Source organism: Typopeltis vanoorti, chromosome 11 (assembly GCF_054136105.1).
Source record: "Typopeltis vanoorti isolate ZY-2024b chromosome 11, IOZ_Tvanoo_1.0, whole genome shotgun sequence".
Classification (NCBI taxonomy): Eukaryota; Metazoa; Arthropoda; class Arachnida; order Uropygi; family Thelyphonidae; genus Typopeltis; species Typopeltis vanoorti.
This window is the reverse complement of record NC_143559.1, coordinates 36882050-36905039: the sequence shown is the minus strand read 5'-3', so window position 1 is coordinate 36905039 and position 22990 is coordinate 36882050. Positions and strand designations below refer to the sequence as shown.

The following is a 22990-nucleotide window of genomic DNA, read 5'->3' as shown; positions in this document are numbered from 1 at the left end:
ATTCTTTCGGAAACTGAGACTCAGGAAAGATATAAGTTATACAAACAATCAAGGGTCAAGCCATTTTGACTGAACATTCCTTTAGCACACAAGCTGATATCCCATCTAGCCCTATTACTGAAATGATATTCAGGTTATCTAACAACTATTGGTATAGCACGATGTACTTGCCTTCGTTTATGTGACCCTTCAATGATACTGCTTTTCCCAATGTAGTCAGATAAATGTTAGATTACTGTACATTTTAAGAACAGTTTCTTATTTGTATATTATGCAAAGAAATTAAATATACCAGTATATTATAAATAACAAATATGTGAATTCTGATATCTTCAAGTTACTGATATGACAGTATGGACATGCAAGTATGGGTTCTGGACATCTTTTGGCATGTCCTTTAATTAAAACTTCCTGGTTTTGGGCTGTTTGTAGGGATAAGGAAACCAGTATTAAAAAGATATACATATCTTTACTCCTAACATGAACGTAAACTTATTTATTTATTTATTTTTTAAATTTATATATATAGTTTACCTCATTGTCTCAAAATCCACATCAGCATTCACTTGTCCCTTTTTAAATGCATGATACGCAACTATCTACAAGACATTATAACACAAAATTTAAACTAGCAATAACAGAACCAAATCAAGAAATAAAATAACAAGCAAGAATATAATCACAGTGTAATTTTGTTATTATTAATTGTAAGATAATTAAATGACTATAAGTGTTAAATTACATAATGAAATAAATAATTTAATATAACCTACTAATATTTCATCATTATATATCATTACATCATCAGACATGAAACTTACAATAGGCTACTTGAGCTACATGAAACAAAAAGAACTAAATAAAAGTTACAAAGTGCTTCTGTTCTGTCACTCTCCTGGCAGTCATATGTACTATTTAGGACTGTAGAAACAGAGAACTCAGTCATCAAGAAATGCAAGCAAACATAGCCGAAAGGCAAAGAAGGAGAGCACAGCTACCTACAAAATGCAAGGTTTATGGTATAGAACAGGCTTAACAATAAAATTATAAAGTTCAAATTTACCAGTAACAAATTAAAATATCTGTATCTAGCAATGTCATATAGAGTCACAAGAAAAATGACTATTAGCTTACATGAATTTGGGAATATTTGACTGTACAATGTCTATGTGTGTGTGCATAGATACATACATACATATATACAAGAAAACCTCGCTTAACACAAATTCGCTATGAGCAATAATCAGTTAACATGATTTTTTTTTTATGTCATGCAAAACTTTATGTTATGCGAAATTTTTTGTCGCCAATCTGCAGCGAGCAGAAAAGCTGGAAGTCATTAAGAGACATGAAAGTAGCACTAGTAATGCAATGATTGTGTGAGACCTGGGATACAGTGAGTCTATGGCTTGGACTATATTAAATAAGAGCAAAGAATACAAAGAACAAGGAAAAGTTGCTACTGCTTCTTTAAGCATGCAGATCACCCAAAATACAAGCCATTTAATGATCGAGATGGAGTGTCTTCTATCACTCTGGATTGAGGATTATAACCAAAAAAGAATACCTCTTAGTACAGGGAATATTCAGGCAAAAGCTCTCTATATTTTTACCTCATTGAAAGAGATCAATTTTCAATGAGGAATGTGAAAGCTTCACTGTGAGTTTAAAATAGTTTGACCATTTTAAAAATCGAACTGGACTGCATAACAATAACTGGAGAATCTGCTAGTGCTGGTAAAGATTCTGCAGTCAAGTTTCATGAAGAATTTCAAAGGATAATTCAGGAGCGTGATTATGATGATTGGCAAATATTCAACGTCAACGAAATTGGTCTCTTTTTGAAGCATATGCCAACAAATCTTTCCTAGCTAAAACTGAAACATCTCAACCAGGATACAAAGCGTGTAAAGATCGTCTTATGCTTTTATTAGGAGGCAATGCAGAAGGCGACTTTGAACTCAAGCCTATGTTAGTTTATTGTGCGCAAAATGCAAGATCTAACATTATTGAAGAAATCAGCACAGTTGGAAAAGAACTTGAATTTAATGAACTGGATAATAAAGATGTGAGAAACTTGTTCGATTCCTATTCAGAATAGTTAAGCAAGAATGATCTCCTTCAACTAGAAGAACAGCATGCATATGAAGATGATAAGAAATGTGAACAAGAAGAGAATGTTACGACTAAGAAGCTAACTGCAAAAGAACTTGAGCTAGTTTTCAATCACATTGAGTATGCTAAGGAAATTTTGTTTGATGCTGATCCTGATATGGAATGAAGCTTTGAAGTCCACCGAAATCTTGATAAAGCGATCTCCACTATCGCAAATTGCATGACAAGATGAGAAAGTCGAGCACTATTCAAACATATTTTTTGTAAAAAGTAGCTCAATCAAATGTTTAGACATTAAATAAAAATTTAAGCAATTGATTTTTATTCATTTTGATGATTTCATTCCCCAATATATCTTATACTGTGATTTTTTTTCTCAAATTTAAGCTAACTGATGGATGAATTATAATTATTCCTATTGTTTATTGCATATGCTTAATGGGATTTCACTTAGTGCGCATTAAATGATGGATTAATTAATCACGGTAAGCGAGGTTTTCCTGTATATATATATATTATTTAAAGGCTTTTTGTGCATGCATGATAGATAAAATTGCACTTCAAAGGTAGGATTATGGGAGAGAGTACAGAGTTACTATTTTCCACAATTTAGAAACTTTTAGCCCATTATTCTGATTAAAATTGGGTTAATTCTGAAGAGCTCAAAAGATTCTTGGAAGAGTCTCTTACATTTTTATAATGTCCAATAAGATCCTGTGGTGGCTAGAAGACACTCCATCTTCTGTAAGACCAGATTTCTCAGCCTGGAGGAAATGATATATAGCATATGTTCTGATCATCCAATGGCTAGAGTAGTCTACCGAAATTTGGAAAACCTGCAGAGACATGGAATCTAACACCATCTGGATAAGCCAAGTGTGCAGAAGTTTGTCTTTTGTGAAAGGTAGGATTGAGGAAATCTTGTTTATTGGTTTGAAGGTTGTCTGAAATTGAAATTTTTTAGACATTTTAAAATGCATTCTAAGATGCCTTTTATGTAAGAAATGTATATTCATAGGGCAGATGACATGTGCCATATACCAATCTTTTGTGTGAAGTTTAGCAATTTTATTGTTAAACTTGTTCTACATCATAAACCTTACATCTTGTAAGTAGCAGTGCTCTCCTTTGCCTTTTGGCTAAATTTGCTTATAAATATTAATGACTAAGTTCTCTGTTTCGATGGTGCATGTGATTGGCAGAACAGAATCGCTTTGTAACTTTTGTTTGGTTCTTTCTTGCTTCAAGTAGCTTTAGTAGCCCATTGTATGTTACACATACTGATTCTGATGATTCATTCTGATGATGTGAGGACAAACTCATCACAAAATATTAGCATGTTATATAGGACAATCCAAAAGTCATGCACATCAAAGTCGAAGCCGAGATGCATTGAAGTGTTTCAAATTCTAATTATTTGTTTTGCCTATAGATGACACCCTAGGACTATCAGCCACTATCATGTAAACTATTCACTACGTGTCAGATATTGGGTGCTCAATGCATAGTTTTGTTTATAAAGAAATGATTACATGAGGAAAGCAAAATGGTACTTTCTGAGGAGCAAGAGTTATTTTGGAATGTTATTTTGCCTGTCGTTCTTACATAAATCCTGTGGAGGAGTTCTGTCAGAAGTATCCCAACTCTTTTGTTCCTCGATATTTGACAATTACAAGATTAATCATATGCTTTTGGGAAATCGAATCAGGTACAGACAAACAGCAGCATGGAAGACCTTCCATTTTGAGGCTAAACTGACAGCAGTACATGATGTATTGCAATGTTCACTTTCAAAGAGTCTTAGAAAACTCTGCCCAGACAGGTATGTCATATGGCAGCAGTTGGAGCCACCAAAGAATTAGCGTCATCCATACTGTGTTCAATCAGTTCAGGAATGTAGCCACTGGATAAATAAAAACCTGTTGCATACAGTAGGTTGTCTGATCATCTGTTGAAGAAAATGGAGTTCATGAGTTGGACAATGTTTTCTTCAGTGACAAAGCATGGTTCCACCTAACTGGATACGTCAATATCTAAAATTACATATGGTCATTGGAAAATCCTCATGATTTCCCATGAAATTTCCTTGCATTCTTTGAAAATCAGAGTGTGGTGTTCAAAATCACAGCATTGCATTGTTGTACCCATTTTCTTTGAGATGACAATTGAACAGTGCACTGTACCAAGATATCATCCCTCAGTTCATGGCTCTCCTTGAGACTGAAGAATGTTATTATTTTCAGCAGGATGGTGCCATTTGCCGTACATGAAATGAAACAATGCAATATTTGCAAGAGTTTTTTTGGTTACAGGCCGATTTCTAAAGGACTATGGCTCCCAAGGTCCCAACATTTGTCACCTCAAGATTTCATCTTAGTTACCTGAAAGATAAGGTGTATACAAATAATTTTCACACAACTGATGAACATCACTGAAGATATCAGAGCAGTCAGTAATTCCATGTGCTTTGAAGAGTTACCTCCAGTTATAAGCTTTGTTTGTATATTTAGTTATATAAAGTTTGTCACCAATATTGAAAAAAAGTTTATTTTATGATGTGTGCGACTTCTGCATCACCTTGTATTAAATTCTTTATTTGTATATTTGCTGAACTACAAAGCAGGAAATTATGACTAACTGAGGAGAATACTGAGTTTAGTGGAATGGGTTTGGTTGCTGGATGGAAAGAATATCAACAGTGCATGCGAAGCATTTAAACAATACTTAAATGATGCGATATCAGAATGTGTTCCGAGAGTTCGAAGAAAAAACAGAGTAGGAGTCAAACGGCTGTGTAATATTATTAACAAAGAAATTCGTAAGAAAAGGACGATGTGGAAGGAATACTGCATGAGGATGATATCCGTTATGAACTTTATAAGCAGCAGGCTAGAATAGTCACAACTGTTGTATGCAAAGCAAAGTCTGAGTATGAAAAGAAACTGGCTGTGCATGCTAAAGACAATCCACAAGAATTTTATTGATATGCTGCAAATAAAAGAAAGAATAACTCTTATAAATCCAGATTGCGTGACAGTTACAGATGCAGAAGAGGTTGTTCAATTAATGAGTGCCCATTTTGTTAAAAGCTCTCAACCTGGTGAACGCAACATTGAGCTCAATGTTACCTCTTCACTAGATGAAGAAATGCAGGTGTGTGAGGCTGAGGTTTTAGAGCTGTTGCAAAAATTGAATCAGAACTCAGCACTAGGGACTGATGGAATATCAGCACACGTATGCTAAAAGTGTGTTCAGTTGAACTGGCCATTCCTTTGTCCAGGCTGTTTAATATGAGTCTCAGAACAGGGATGATTCTGCAGAAATGGAAGGAATGTATGGTAATTTCCATTGCACAAGGGTGGTGCAAAGACCAACGTATCCAACTATCGACCAATTATTATCTCAGGAGTGGTGGTGAAGATTTTGGAAAAATTGGTTATGGCTCACATTCAGAAATGGGTTGACAGTGAATCTCTACTTTGAAATGAACAACATTTACTAATAGGGAAGGTCATGTCTTAGCAACTTGCTCACATTCTATAACAATGTTATCATTGAACTAGACAAGGGGAATGGATAAACCATGAAACTTTTGGATTTTGATGAGGTTTTTGACAGAATACAGCATGGCAGACTGTTACATAAATTGGTGAAAATGGGTTTGGGTTATACAATATTAACATGGATAAGAAGATGGCTGACTGACTGATATCAAAAAAGTGGTATACAGGGGATCTGAGTCCACAAGGTTTAAGGTAATAAGTGGTGTACCACAAGGATCAGTGCTTGGTCTACTGTTACTCAATCTGTACATTAATGATATTGGGAAGGATTTGACATGCAAAATACAACTATTTGCTGATGATGCAAAGACAGGTAGAGTAATCAGGAAAGCTGCTGATATGCAGTCTTAGCAGAATGATTTGAATTGGCTGGAATTGTGGGCATGGGAAAATGAGTGTCAGTTCAATTTGAGTAAATGTAAAGTTATTCACTTCGGCATGATTAGATATCCAATGTCGTATTATATTGGTGAGATTAGGCTAGAAGAAACTGATGAAGCTAGGGGTCTTGGATTTTAGAGGCCACGTGGCAAAGATTGCAAATACAACTCAAAAGATAATTGCAATGATGAAATGAACATTTACATGTAAAGATAAGGATGTTATTTTGCCTCTTTACAAGGCCTTGATAAGACCTCCCTTGGGCTACTGTACGTAGGTCTGGTCTCCTGATTTCCATTGTGATTCTGATATATTGGAGAGAGTACAAAGGAGAGTTTAAAAATGATATCAGGATTGAATACTGATTATGAAGACAGATTGAGAATTTGTAGACTGCAGCCACTAGCAAACAGGAAAAAGAAGGGTAATATGATTGGGACTTACAAACTTCTGAAAGGATCATACAAGATCTCAATTGACGGAATAATTTATGGAGGGTGAGGAAAGAATGAGAGGGTATCCTTGGAAGCTGAGAATGAAGGCCGCCAAGAAAGGTGAGAGGGCTAGATTTTTCTCTCAGAGGGTAGTGCGTGATTAGAATGGATTGCCATTGGATGTTGTGAGTGCAAGCAGTGTGAATGAATTCAAGAATAAGTATGACAGCTAGTGTGTGTGTGTAGTATCTGATCTCCCTCGATGAGTCTCTGACTACTTGAAGGTCTCTCTTAATAATAATAATATTCGGTTTAGTGCATAGTCAGTATAGTCAACATTTAGATCATTTTATTTATTATTAAAATGGTATCAATTTCATCAGGCCAGAGAAAAATAGACAATTATGATAAAATATATATGCACATATAATTAACATTTCATAGTTTTATGAATAAAAATGGAACTATAATTGAAAATCTTGAAACCAGGCATGATTTAGTGACATAGTACTACTGAATCATTTCACATCATTTTGCAAATTAGAAATTGTTGAATTTTAGCAAGTCAAGACAAAACATGATTACCATTTCTAACTAATTTTCAGTGTAGTCTTAAACCTTGGACTAGTTTAACAATGAACACTCTTATCCTATGGTCTATGCATTACAATGAATATCTACTTGTATGGGGTTGGTTCTCTGTAAACAGAGAAAGCCAGGGATCCATCAGGCTGGCATGTAAACAGATTTGTCTAGAAAAGGGAGACTGTTGTTGTTTTCTTTTTCCAAGGTGAACTGGATTCCAGGGAGATGATGGTTTAAGTGTGTTAGAAAGTTGTAGAATGTATCTAAGCCATGTGGTCAAATAGAAAACACATCATCTACATAGCGTAGCCAGGCAGTGGGTTTTTGTGGGGCTGAGTTTAAGGCTTTTTCTTCAAAAGTTTCCATAAAGAAGTTTGCTAGAGGGAGAGAGAGAGTGGAGAGCCCATTGCTATATCCTCTATTTGTTTGGAGAATTTTCCCTGCCAAACAAAAAGCCTGAGTTCATGGTGAACTGAAATAGGGCTGAGATATTGGGAGGAAATTTGGCTTGAATTAGATCTAAGGTATCTGTGAATGGGACATTTGTGAATAAGGAGGAGACATCAAAACTGACTGTTATGTCAGTGATTTGGAGAGAAAGGTTTCTATACTGGCTTTAAAGTGGGCTGAGTTTTTTTATGTGTGATGATGTGTTGCCAGTATAATGTGTGTGAGCACATTGGCTAAATGTTTTCTAATTTGTATGGGGGGGGGGGGATCAGGGACATCCACAATGGGACATAATGGCACATTCTGCTTATGGATTTTTGGTAGTCCATATATATATATATATATATTTTTTTTTTTTTTTTTGAGGGGGGGGGGGGTCCATAGTTGAAAGGTTTAGTCCACTAATCACTTCCATAGGCCAAGAAGTAACCTTCTTAAAGTGTCTTTGGAGTGTTCTGATTTGAGAGCTGGTGGGATCATATTCAATTGGTAGGTAGGTAGAATGATCTAACAGTAAAGTTGAAAGCTTACCTGTGTTAATTACACACACCAGTCTGATGGATTCCTGGCTTTCTCTGAAACCGACCCATACAGATAGATACAATCACCAACAATCACACCACCACCCCTCACAACAATATGGGATTATAAAAACCCTATTTAACAGGGCAAAATTAATCTGTTAACAGATTACTTAACCTAACTACTGACCTTAACCAAATCCTTAACACCTTCTTAGTCAATGGCTACAACCTCCAAAAAATCCAGAAAACATGAAAACCAGTTAACCACAAATCACCACCCCTCGTTTCTTAACAGAGATTACACTAAATCTATCACCATTCCATATCCGGAGCTCATATGAAAAGCTCACAAAAATCCTAAAAAAGTATGATCTGACTACCTGTTACAAACCACATAAGAAATTGGCATCCCTTGTCTGCTCCTCCAAAGATCAGCCACTTCCCCTAGACCTACCTGGAGTATACCAGGTCCCTTGTAGCTGTAAAGTGTCCTACTACACCCAAACAGACATGACAGCTAATATCAGAATTTCCGAACACAAAGACTACATCTGGTTTCACCAATACAGCCACTCAGGACTTGCGGACCATGCACTAGATACCCACCACAGAATACATGTAGAAAGTCACTTTGCTACACCACAGCAATTATAAATATGAAAGACTGTTCTTGGAATCAGCCTCAGCTCTAAAAAAACTTCCCAAATCTCAACAAATTTGGTTCCTTAGAACATCAGGAAAACAGCCAAGACAACCTAATTTAGCCCACTAAGGGGCCTTTAGGACCAACGGCAGTTGCCTTCTTCACCCTCATTTGCTCATTTTTAGTGCCTGCATGCACATATCATAGTTTTTATATTCCTAGAAGATGGCAATGTAACATTACCAAAATATAGGAAGGTATTGATTAAAGTTTTTTAATTAATATTTTAGTATACATTGTTATTTACTGAAAAATTTCAAGTTGTGGAATAGACTGATACCAGTCATGTACATAAGATAATGGAATTTGGGACAATCCTTCCTGCAAAATATGATCAAAGCTTGGAGAACCTATTGGAGACAACGCCTTGTCAGTTTCCAAATGTTGTCATAATCTTCGATACTGTGGCTCGTGATACACCCACGATTTCTGCTGTTATGGTTACAGCAGCTCCTACAAGCGGCACTCCAATGATTGTACCTTTTTTTGGAGGTCACTGAGCCGTAACATTTTGCATACTAACTGCACAACAGCTAATTCATCATCAACTATGTCACTGCACCGTCACATCAGATTGATAATGTGCAGTTAGTGTGCAAAATGTCAGACCTCAGTGACCTCCAAGAAGATATGATCATTAGAGTGCATGTTGCAAGAGTTACTGTAAACAAAACGGCAGAAATTGTAGATGTATCATGAGCCACGTGGGGACATATTTTGCAAGAAGAATGGTCCTAAATTCCGTTATTGTAAATACATCAATCTATCCCACATTGAATTTATGGTGTTACTAATAGTCGATGTGCACCTAGAGCTTATTAATAAAAAATTCTCCAAAAAATTTATAGATATTTCCATTGTTTTGACAACCCCATGTAGGCATGTGCACATGTTTTAAACTGTTCAGATAAAATTGCCAAATTATTTTCATGAGAACTCTCATGATTCATGATTTTACATGAATCAAAGAATTCTAGTGAGTATTAGTACTACTACAAAAATCCAATGCGTGTGTCAAAGTTACGATGCAGTTGATTATACTTCATTCTATTTTTTGCATGAATGACCAAAACACACAGACAAAAATGACTCTTTCGGAGCATATACACCTTTTGTAAAAATGGGTGGGGGGGGGGGGGGGTGGGGGGGGGGGGGGGTGGGGGGGGGGGGGGGTGGGGGGGGGGGGGGGTGGGGGGGGGGGGGGGTGGGGGGGGGGGGGGGTGGGGGGGGGGGGGGGTGGGGGGGGGGGGGGGTGGGGGGGGGGGGGGGTGGGGGGGGGGGGGGGTGGGGGGGGGGGGGGGTGGGGGGGGGGGGGGGTGGGGGGGGGGGGGGGTGGGGGGGGGGGGGGGTGGGGGGGGGGGGGGGTGGGGGGGGGGGGGGGTGGGGGGGGGGGGGGGTGGGGGGGGGGGGGGGTGGGGGGGGGGGGGGGTGGGGGGGGGGGGGGGTGGGGGGGGGGGGGGGTGGGGGGGGGGGGGGGTGGGGGGGGGGGGGGGTGGGGGGGGGGGGGGGTGGGGGGGGGGGGGGGTGGGGGGGGGGGGGGGTGGGGGGGGGGGGGGGTGGGGGGGGGGGGGGGTGGGGGGGGGGGGGGGTGGGGGGGGGGGGGGGTGGGGGGGGGGGGGGGTTGGCTAAATGTTTGCCTAATTTATACGTGGGGGAATATATGCCATCAACAATGGAACACCTTGCTTATGGATTTTTGGTAGTCCATATATCCAAGGGGGGGGGGGAGGTCTACAGTTTAAAGGTTTTAGTCTATTAGTCACTTCCACAGGCCAAGAAATAACCTTCTTAAGGAGCCTATGGACTTCTGATTTGGGTGCTGGTGAGATCATATTCTATAGTACCCTGTGTGCACATATCATTGATTTGTAATCCCTGAAGTGGCAATGTAACATTACCGAAATATACGTAGTTATTAATTAAAGTTTTTATAATTAATAATTTAGTTTACATTGTCATTTCCTAAAAAATTAGAAGTATGTCTAACCAATGTATAATCTTATCTACAAGAATATACAAAATCTTATTAAGAAAACACAGATGCAGCATTATTAATTACTTGATCGAACATCTAGTTTACTGGGACATTTTTCAATATGTCTCTAGAATTTCGGCCACCTTCCTTCTATTTATTTTCTATATTCTTTCCAATGTCTTCCCATGGCTTGTTTCGTTAGTTCTCTGTATTTAAGAGCACAACTGGCTTATCTGTCAGGAGATTTCAACATGCTTTCTTCTTTTTGTTGGCTGCCTCTATCTTCCTGAGTCCACTATGGAGTTCTGACTTTTTCTATCATTCCAGACAACTTCACCATATGCCTTGCTGTCTCTCTCTCTCTCTGGCTGAATCAATCAATGTTTTTTATTCAATCTGCCAGTGAAGCTCTATGGTCTGGTTCTTGTTTTCAGTCTTTCATTTTTTCTTAAATAATATTTGTGTATTTCAGTCTACAGTTCAGAAGTGAACTGTAGACTTCTGACTCAGCCTTCTTAATTTCTGCATCTTCACTCCATGTGAATTTGTGCCCATCTTTATATTGGAACATAGTATTAGTAATGATTAGTCCGGAACAGAAATCCAGTAGGTACTTACCATAAATATTAGCTTTGCCCTATTCTCCAAATTTTCCCCAAACATTTCTATGTCTGATAATCGTTTCCTGCTCTATTGTTTAGATCCACAACAAGGATCAGCTTTTCATTTTTCTTTTTGACTACCTTCTGTAATGTCTCAAAAAATTCTCCTACTTCTTCCTCAGTAGAATCTTCTGTGAGACAATAGGCCCAAATAAGTCTCATTGTTCAGTTCCCCATTTGGGGGCTTTTAACTAATATTATGGTAGTCATAATATTTTGACTGAACGGTGTACACTGTTATGTTCTTCTTTCTTTTCAATGAATGAAATATTAAAACTGAAGGGGGGGGGGTTAGTTTACGAAATGGAACAGAATAGAAAGGTGATTAACAAAAAACATTTGAATTATTATTTATTAATACTGAAAAAATTTAACAAACATCTAATTAAGTACGAGTTAATGTGACTTTTACTGTTGAAGAACAAGTCTCTCTACATCAGTCAAGCATGCCATAATTTTCATCTTTAAACATGCTGAAAGACTTGCATTGTTCAGATGGCTAATAATACCAAAACATTTATTTAAAAAGTCAACTGATTTATAACATGTATTCATGTATATATCACGAGCACTGCATACGGTGGATATCATATGATTCCTGTTTAAACTATTTTATACTCACTCCCCTTGTAACAATTAACCTTTGACACCTCGCAGTAAATGTGCTCAGCTAATGATGCACAGGCAAAGTAAACTGAGAACTGTTTGTGGTGTGCCCTTGTACATGTAGGCTAAAAGTTAAAGAGCTGCTTGCAAGTTGCAAGTTGCCAACCCCTGAATTAAGAAAAGGAATTTTATCAACTAGCAATTCATTATGCCCTTGTACCTGTAGGCTAAAAGTTAAAGAGCTGCTTGCAGCTTGCAAGCTGCAGGTTGCCAACCCCTGAATTAAGAAAAGGAATTTTATCAACTAGCAATTGATTATCCAAGACACTATGAAAGGAGACTATTTTGTTAGATAAAGCTTTCAACGTGATAAAAAAAAGACCTGCTTCTATTCAGTTAATTATTTAAATAAGTAGTTCTATTTAATAATATCCAATCACTTGACATCGGAAAATAATAATATAAAGTTACTCACAGATGGAACATGACCTTCAATCCATGCTTTTGAAGGATATATTTCTTCCCACATGATAAGTCCTTTGCTCAATGTCTAAGGGGGGAAAAAAAATAAAGTAAGAATGCATCCACATAATGCTCCTTATGAAACAAAACAAAAGGAAAAAAACAAAAACAAAACAGAATCATTGCCAAGTTGAAGATTTCTATGAACAAAAAGAAATGCAATATTAAGGAGCTATTACAATTGTTGATCATATATACAAAATAATTTATAACAAACATTTGTAAAATTTGATGCAGCAGGAATTTTTTTTCTTAACTGTGCATCGATTTTAACAGATGTAACAAACATTGTATATAGAAGGACATTGTAATTTTCATGCTGATTGTGGAATTTTGTATATAAGGTTTATATTAACTGTAGTTATAATTTTTTTGTGATTTGAAAAACCATACAAGTATGTATTGAAAAGGTAGGAATGTTAAGCTGTGTATTTCAAGGCCAATGCCTTAGAAAGCAGCCTGCTATTTTAGTGGTTCCAATTTGAAAAAAAGAGCTTAGAAACTTATTTGGAAATTGTAATGTGCCTTCAATTGTTCAAAGCTTAACCTAACGCATGCCCCAAGGACAGTGCAACAACAGGTGGCAAACAACTAAAGGATCTCCCGTGTATAGTGAATAAGATTGTTTTTGTATGTTCTGGGGGAAACAAAAGTAAACAACAACAACTTGAAGGTCACCCCCCCCCTCCTTTTTTCCTGCAGGAATGCTAGGGGTTCTCAACCCTTATTCCAGGGACTGCAAGAGGGAATATAAAAAAAGGACCCAGAAGTATCCAGGGGGCTCTTTATCCAGGTATCCATATGCAGCAGATCGAAAATGTAGCAGGTGGAGGCAGTATGCAGCAGTACGGCAGCTGTATGCTGGTACGCATATGCAGTCTCTTCTCGTAGTGTCACGGAATCTAGCATCGCGAGTCCATTTGGACATCCGAAGAGAAGTAGCGAAATGTCAGAAGAGAAGTGGAACCATAATAATATACGTCAAGCTCCTGGAAATCTTTGAGATGCAACAGCGCTAAAGGAAAGAAGCCCGCACGAATGCTAAAAGCCCAGGACGGAAAAGCAGTATCGGTGAGACATAATCCAATCCCCTGAAAATCTTCTATGATGCGACAGAGCTAACAAAAAGGAAACCAGCACGAATGATGAGGCCCAGGCTGGAAAAGAAGCCAGCAGAACCAGATAAGAGACAAAAGAGCCAGTTCAGATAATTGTGTCATGAGAAGAACTGTGAGTACAACACTGAAGTATTTATATATTTGGCGGAACATATATAAAGTTAACTTGTGATAATTTGTCCCAGACTATGAAGTTACAGAAATACTGGTAGTGATTTAGATATAGCATACTGGTTGTTTGAAGTATATATATTCTGCGGGACATTATTATTATTATTATTCCTGATACCTCCAAGGAGTCTGAAGACTCATCGCGGGAGGACACCTACAACTGTCTCAACCACTACACCGAGCCTCTACTACGAATCATCTCCATCAATGCCATCTACATATATATAAAGGTTAAATTGTGATAATTTGTCCCGGACTATGAGGTTACAGAAATACTGGTAGTGATTTAGATATAGCATACTTGTTGTTTGAAGTATATATATTCAGCAGGACATATATATATATAAAGGTTAAATTGTGATTTGTCCCAGACTAAGAGGCTAAAGGAATAGTTGAGATAATTTAAATATGAGAAACTTGTTGAGTGAAATATATGCATATTGCTTGAACAGTTTAGTTCTAGGATGCGAACATCGATTCTTATATGATAGTATTGCTGCATGTTCATTATGTACGTACAATGTATGAGATTATAATTCTTAGAAGCAGAATGAATGAGATTATAGAGTATTTGATCGTATTGGTGTGCATTTTAATGTGTGTATATTAAATGAGATTATAATTCTTAGCTTTTAATTTTTTGAAGAGCCAATTCATTTAAGAAACTGTATTAATGTATCCTAGTTTAATAAATATGTTTGTTATGCTAAAGAATGTGTATTCACTAATCCTTAATCCAATGCACTGCTCCTAAATAAAATGTGAACCTGTGTGCAAGGTTAAATAAGTGTAGCCATGACTGACAATAAAGCCTAAGATAGATTTAGAGAGATACTGCAGATGATCTTAATTATATTTAATACCCATAAAGGAGAATCTTGGTGGCACAGTCGTAACATTAAATAAATTTTCCAAGATTCTCAAGGTATTAGATAACCTGTGGCAACTTAAGTAAAAGTGTAATGTGTAAGAAACAGAGCAGGAAAAGTAAAGTAAAGAAAGTATAGCATAACGCAAAAGAGAGAAAAAGAAGAAGTAAAAGTAATAGCGTATAAAGATATACGAGGGATAAAAAGAGCCCACATTTTACACATTAATATATAAATAGGTCCACGCGGTTAGCCTAGTGGCTATGCGCCTCGCAACCATATGCCTGGGGAAGGAGTGTCCTAGGTTCGATTCCCGTCGGTGACGTGAGGAGCTGAAGAATATTCCTCAGCCATAGCCAAGTTAGTCAGTCTTGGGCGTGGACAGCAGGGTTTTTTCCCCAGTTTATTCTGGGGTTTTTCATCCCGCAATGCAGGCAAACTGGCCTTGAGAACTCAACACTACAGGCCATTGGATACACCGGGGCATAAGGCTGACCACCTTATCCTGTAAACAGAGTGAGGTCTGATGATCAATGGACCCTCGACACCGCAAGGTAAAAGAGGGTATAAGGAAGATGAAGATGATGAAGATGATATATAAATAGATCTTCTTTACAGCATGCCAAATCTTTTCAAATTAGGTTTATAGCTATAAAATAAAACATGACTCATTACATGAAAAAAAATAGGATTAACTCACAATTCCAGTTCTGCTTTCTCCATTATACAGATGTCTTAAACTGTGAAGATTTTTTTCCTGTTCTGCACAGAACACCAAATGCAGAAATCTGCTTATTCATTCTTCATATCAAGTTAAATTGTACTCAATTTGAAGAACTGGACTGACATTTTTTCAAGGTAAATATGTAATTACATAGTTTTATTGTATTATCAATGTTATCCCATGGTATGGGAAAATCATTCTTGGCCTTATTATTATTATAACTGCACCTGTAAAGAGTCCAAGAACTCACATCCATCTCTCTCTCTCTCTCTCTTTGAATAAGTTTACCAAAGATGCGCTCAAAACAACTAATGGTAGTCCATTTCAAACATTCACCACATGCCATGAGAAAAACATGGATCTCAAAAGCTTCTTAAAAACACCCCTAACAAGCGTCCAGAGATAACACTTAGTTCTAATCTCCACCACCAATAAGCTACAAAATCTCACTTTTTCTATGCTGCAAGATCTTATTAACTAGTATGTTTCTATCATGTTGCCTCTCCCTCTATTCCTTGTTTTATGAACACCACATTTTCTCAATCTGCCCTCATATGCACAATTTTACATGCCAGCTTCTTCAAGATCTTAGTTTCTTGTCATTACACATGTGTCAACTGGGTTCCAGCAAGTAACTAACTGGCCTACGGAATTTTGGCCAGTTACTGTTAAAGAGAATACTAATAGGTTAGTATTCTTATTAATGGTGCTTTTATCCAATGCCATGACTAAACCATCTTAGCAATGTGACTGCTAAGGTTCAACTCACTATATTAACCCACAACCGGCCATGACACCTATAGACATCCAGCTAAATCTGGATACAATTCTGTAACACCCATTGAATAACATGGATAAGAAGTGCAATTTGGTCTCACTATTTCATCCACCTCGGCTGGTAGGAGGGTAATATAATTCTCCATCTGTAATATCCTCCATTCAAAATGCACAACCTATCACATAGAAACAGTGAACTGATATTCATTGTTATTTGCCAATATAATCAATCTGGGATTCTTTGTATCAGCTACATTTCTTATGCCTCTCTCTCTCTCTCTCTCTCTCTAACTTAGCATTATCAGCAAATAACTAGATATCACACTCAGCACCCACTCCAATATCGCTGGTTTACCTGTTAAACAACAATGGCTCACCTTGAGTACACCTGGTCACCCTCCTCCTCCCTATACATAATTTTTTGATACCTGTCAGTCAGTCAGTCAGTCACACATTAGACACAAGTTTGTCTAATCTTTAAAGGTACCTATGGCATGACTATAAATGATAAGTTAACTTATTATTTATAGTCAAGACCAATCAAATTTAGCAATGGCATAAAAGTCTTTCCCATCTGAAAAATCTGTAACATTGAGGAAGCATCACCACTGCATTTACTAAATTGTATGAACATTTCTAAATGTAAACTTTATAACAACCCAGAAAAGGTGCTTTATAAAATATATGAATTTGACCTCTATGATCTGGAGTAATAATACCATGGGATTTAATAAAAATAAAGTAAAATAAAAAATTATATAAGGTGATGCAGTTTCAATTTGAAGAAGATTTGGGGAAAAATTCAATCCTGACTGTCAGGTGGCAACAGCCAAATTCTCAGTCGATCAGTCAGGTGATCTGGGGCTGCATATCATATCACTGAGTTTGTCGCTTGCATTTCACAAAAGTTCAGTGAATGCACAAGTATTAAAGAAGAATTGCTGCCTACTATCAGAGACCACTTTATCATAATGACAAACTGCATCATTCAGGATGATTCTGCCCCTTGTTATAGGGCGAAAATTGCAAGTATTGCTATTATAACCATAAAATGCATCATATGAATTGTGTTTTAATACTTAAAAAAACTTTTGTTGCAGGTAAATAAGCAGCTCAATGAACACTCAATTTAGTGATTACTGTGCCAGGAAACAGCCCAGATCTCAATCCCATTGAGAATTTGTGGTAACAAACGGAGACTGAAAACACAGCCATAAACACTTCGGGAGCTTCACCATTATAAGAGTACTGAACCATGAATGGACAGTTTCATCCATCAGGAAATTGATTTTGTCAATACCCCACTGATGCCAAGATGTAATAAAGGCAAGAGTACCCACAAAGTACTAAACAACAAAAAGTAAATTTTTAACTTTGAATGTAAGTCAAACTGAATTTTGATACTGATATTTGTTTTTCCAGTGAAAATATCACTATCCACTCCATTTTGAAATATTTGAAAATTTTTCAAATTTGATGTCATTTCCTAATTATATCATATCTTGTACTAAAAAGAGTCAAATATTAATCAAAAATAAAAATGTTATATAACTTTCATTATTTGTGATAATTATTGTGTTATTATCCCTTTTCAAATAAGCATTTAAATTTAATTATAAAAAAAAATGGTTACAGCAGGTGATGCAGTTTCTAAGAATATGAGTGTATATAGTATTGGGGGGAAGAACGATAAATTTCTATTTTATTAATGCATTTGAAATAAAAAATAATTATGAAATCATTATACATTTTTTTCAATTCAAATTTTTTCAATATAATTTTGATGAGTGTTAGCCATTAACATTCAACATCAAAAGTTGTGTGTTTAGTTAATCAAGGAAAACAGTTAAGGTAAGCACAAAATTACAACACACACATACGCACAAGTCTGAAAAGATCGACTATAGATGGCAATACTATCAGCAAGATTTTTTTTTTCTAAGTTGGTACATCTGTCATAAGCATCCATGCGAAATTGCAAGACATTCTATCAAGTAGAAGTAATCCTGGTATAACACGGTAATTATACAATGCGGTTTCGATATAACACGGTCTGCAAATTGTAGTTTGTAGATCGTGTTATATCGAATGTTATATTTTTCACTGCGTGACAACAATCAAATTTTATCTTTGTTAAATTTGCATCTGCAAGTATCGCGCATGTAGCTTTAAGTAGTGAATTTATATCAGAGGGGAAATACCCTTTAGCACGCACATGTCCGTCAATTGTTTACCATATAAAGTGTTTATTGTTGAAAATTGTGTTTGTTTTCTGCCAGCAAAGCACATTAAAAATCATAAGTTTGTTAATCTCAAGCTGAATACTTTATTTTCTAGTGAGTTACGTACATAATTAATACATAATGCTTTCTCTATGTAAAAAAAAATTTTTATAGTAATGACCATTAAAACTGCAACGAAAGGGAAAAACCAACAATGAAAAAAAATTCATCTCCCTTGAAGAAAAAAATTAAAATCTTGGATCAGTTGAAAAATGGAGAAAAACCAGGAGTTGGTGCAAGGACTTTGAATTTAAATGAATCAACAATTCGAACAATTCAAACAGAACATAAAATATGAGAAAGTGTCATTTTATTGCTAGGTCAATGGTAAGTGCAACGCGCGTTGCTCGTGTACGTGATATTGTAATGGAAAAAAATGGAGAAATCTCTAATGATTTGGATAGAAGATTCCAAAGAAAATTCCTTTGGATGGAAACCTTATTAACCACGTCGCCGTCAACATGGATAAAATACATCACTCATCTACACTTCGTATCCATCACATATTTCAATGTAATATCAATGGTATTACAATTTTATTATGCACTTTGCATCCGTGGTAACTCGGACGTATACATATATATATATATACGTCCTGGGCGGTTGAGTGGTTAAACAAAAAAGCTCTCCAAGTTTATAAACATTTAAAAGAACTTGATCAAAATTCTACATCCAAATGGCGGGGAAAGTTCTGCCGAAGATGCATTGTGATGAATCCATTAAAAAATTCAGTTTAAAGAAATTAGCAGAAGGATTGGACTTGGTAAGAAAGTTAGGAAGTAATTTTACGAATAATGATCCTTCAATGGAGCGCCCCAGAAAATTTATGAGACAATTGGATATTTGTTTAGCTCCAATATTATGAAGTTAATAAAAAATTGCAGCATAGTGATAAGCAAGGGCTTATTACTGACTTCTTGATAACTAAACCAGCCAATGTATGAAAATGATGTCCAAGAGATTTCAAGTGATGGCGACGTCCGGCCACTCATAAATAAAGAACATCTACAAAATGTTATTTATGAAGACAGTGATGATGATTAAAATATGCAGTTTTATTCTGCCTAAAACATTTATGCATTATGTGCAATGAAGTTTACGTACAATTTTTAATTTTTTTAATTTTATACTGTGTTTGTTTCATAGTTTACATGTTTTCTTAATTTACATGAATTTCCTAAATTAAATAAAAATATTTTTTGTTGGATGTCATTCCTGTTTATATAATTAAAAAAAAAACACAATTTCGGAACATAACCTTACTTTTTCTATGTGATCTGAGTCTCGCATAACGCGATTTATATAACATGCCATTTCTATGGAACCTAACATCTGCATAATACGAGGGTTACCTGTAGTTTGTTTTATACAGCCCTCTGAAGCAAAAGTGTTGCCTGTATCCCGTGAAATGGATAAAATTGAGTATCGTGCAGTTATGAAATTCTTTGTAAAACAAGGTTTAATGCCAAAAGAAATTCATTCAAAGTTCATAAAAGTTTATGGGTGCTCTTCTGCTTCGTTTTCAACAATTAAGAAATGGGCTGCCGAGTTTAAATGTGGCCATACCAGCCTTGAAGATTATCCACGTGAAGGATGTCCAAAAATTGTAACAACACCAGAAATCATTGATCAAGTGCACAGTATGATATTGGATGACTGGCGAGTCAAAGTTCATGAAATTGCTGAGACTATAGGCATTTCAAAAGAACGTGTAGGATATATTTTGCACAAAGAATTGCAAATGAAAAAGCTTTGCACAAGATGGGTCCCACGCTTGCTCACAGAAGATCAAAAACATCCTCCCATGGAAATCTCTGAACAGTGCTTGGAGCATTTTAAGAAGAATAAAACTCATTTTGTGAGTTGATTTATTACTATCCAAACAGCAGTCAAAATAGTAGACAAAAGCCAGTTATTCAGCACCTGAGAAGACAAAGTGAGTTCCATTAACAAGGTCATGGCATCGTTGTTTTGGGATGCGCATTTTGTTTATTAATTATCTTGAAAAGGGTAAAACAATAACCAGGAAATATTATTCCTATCTTTTAACCAGACTAGATGAAAAAATTCGTGAGAAAAGACCCAGATTGCAGAAGAAAAAATCATCTTTCATCAGGACAATGCACCTGCCCACAAAGGTGTTTTGACAATGGGAAAATTAAGGGATCTGCACTATGAATTGTTGAGACATCCACCCTATTCTCCAGATTTGGCTCCCTCTGACTTCTATCTCTTCCCAAAACTAAAACTCTTCCTTGCTGGTCAGCGTTTTTCTTCAAATCAGGAGGTGATTGCAGCTGTAGAGCGGTATTTTGCAGATCTTACTGAGAACCACTACAGAGATGGGATAATGATGCTGAATCATCACTGGAATAAATGTATTACTCTAAGGGAGATTATGTTGAAAAATAAAAATAATTTTGAAATTATAAATTCGTTTTTCGTTGTTAGGCTGAGAACTTATCAGACCACCCTCATATATATGGAAGTATACACTGCAGAGATCTCTCAGCCAATAATTTTAGGTGCTAACACAAATAACACCTAAAAAACATGACAAAAGTGAACTTTATTTTAGCTAATGAACAGATCCTTTCTGAAATCCTTGCTGAAGATTACAGGCCATTTTACTTCTACTGTGTTTGCATGTATACTACCATCTTACACAGTAATCCTGTCTCTGCAACAGAGATGATATATATTAAGAATGCAATTAATGCTTAATTTAATTTCTTAAGTGCTGTGTATAAATTCTGTTAAGTGTACATGATGGATTTTCAAACATGCTACTTTACATGCAACTTGAAACAGCTACATTTAAAACATTACTTTATGATTTTATTTATAAAATTGCACATCATTCTTCAGATAAAATAACACATACTATGCTAGGATACTGAAATTATATAAAACTTGGGTGATTACTGTCAAAGGTGACTCAAGCTCCTGATGAAAACTATTTTATCGATACAAAATAAATAACAGAAAAAACTCACGTAGAAAGATTATTTAATAGTATAATTTTCGCCTGTGTGTCACAGGCATCTTCAGTACATTAAGCTCAAAATTAAACACTAACTGACAATTCCAAAAAGCGCAACATTTCTCCCAGACCTACTCATTGGTTTAGATACGTCGATGACATTTTTGCTGTATGGAATGGCTCTTCTGATAAACTTCTTCTCACTAAGTTAAACGCATTTCATCCTAGGATCAAGTTTACCCTAGAATCAAATAAGCAGTTAGCCTTTTTAGATATTCTAATTCTTCGCCAACCAGATGGTAACCTACATTTCTCAGTTTATAGAAAGAAGACTCATACAGGCCATTATATCCATGCGGAATCTCATCACCATCCCAGTCAAAAGGCAGGAACTATTAAAACACTGGTTCATCAGATGATCTTTTACAGAAAGAACTACAATATATAACTTCTTCCTTTCTATCTAATGGTAATAAGAATTGCTTCATTGAAAGAACTTTGAGTAGTTTTAATATGTCTTCCTCTTCAAACACAGAGGAAATAACGCACATTACTATCCCTTATGTACAAGGCATCAGTGAATGTATAGCAAAAGTTTTAAAACCACTGAATATTTTTGTTGCTTTTCGACCGTTTAGAAAAATCTCCAACTTTCTCACTTCTCCTAAGGACAAGCTTCCACATCATAATCATCCAAGTGTCTACCAGATTCCGTGCTCTTGTGGATTATCTTATTTCGGACAAATGGGAAGATCTGCCTCTATTCGGCTAGAAGAACACCAATCTTATATTGAATACTTTAAACCTGAAAAGTCTGGACTTTCTGAACATGCCATCTTCACTAGACACAGAGTTCATTGGAGAAAGACAAGAGTTCTTCACAAAAGTCAGTTTCTCATGGAACACCTTTATAAAGAAACACGTGAAACTCTACTTCATTCTCCTAACTTAAACAGATCCGACGGCTTACGTCTATCCCCTTTATGGGAGAGAGTACTTTACAAATCAGCTAATCTTTCCTAACTTTTTATTGTATTAATTTTTTTTTTTTTTTTTTAGGAAAGTTATTGACCTTTTTAGTTATCTTACACCAGCTACTTAGGTGGAGCTTTTTGGAATTGTCAGTTAGTGTTTAATTTTGAGCTTAATGTACTGAAGATGCCTGTGACACACAGGCGAAAATTATACTATTAAATAATCTTTCTACGTGAGTTTTTCCGTTATTTATTTTGTATCGATATGTCTACTCACGGTATACCTCTTTTAAAACTGAAAACTATTTTGCTTGGCTTCAAAATTATGGATATTAATCTCAATTCATGACACAAATACATACCTTTTTAAGTAGCCACTATTTGTCCTAACAAATGTAAGTTTCTCAAAGAGAAATTATAAGGTATTGTCTTCACATCTATCCCGAGCTGGTTGCATTGTACTGCCAAAAGATGCAAAGTTTTGAGAATTTTTTTGTTTTCCTAGAAAGATAAAGATTATGGTTCTCAAAGGATATAAAGACAGGGAAGCTCCTGAGAAACAAGTGTACCTC

General features: G+C 36.2%; 1 protein-coding gene across 4 annotated transcripts in view; it reads right to left on the bottom strand.

Moving 5' to 3' along the window:
• shtd (anaphase promoting complex subunit 1) overlaps positions 1 to 22990 on the bottom strand; it is an 844012-nt gene that overhangs the window by 249421 nt on the left and 571601 nt on the right. For all 4 annotated transcript variants that reach the window (XM_090401046.1, XM_090401047.1, XM_090401049.1 and 1 more), the window contains 2 exons: positions 12474 to 12548; positions 535 to 599 (listed from right to left, as the gene is read on the bottom strand). In XM_090401046.1, coding sequence (XP_090257172.1) covers positions 535 to 599; positions 12474 to 12548 — 140 coding nt within the window. The remainder of the gene's footprint in view (positions 1 to 534; positions 600 to 12473; positions 12549 to 22990) is intronic.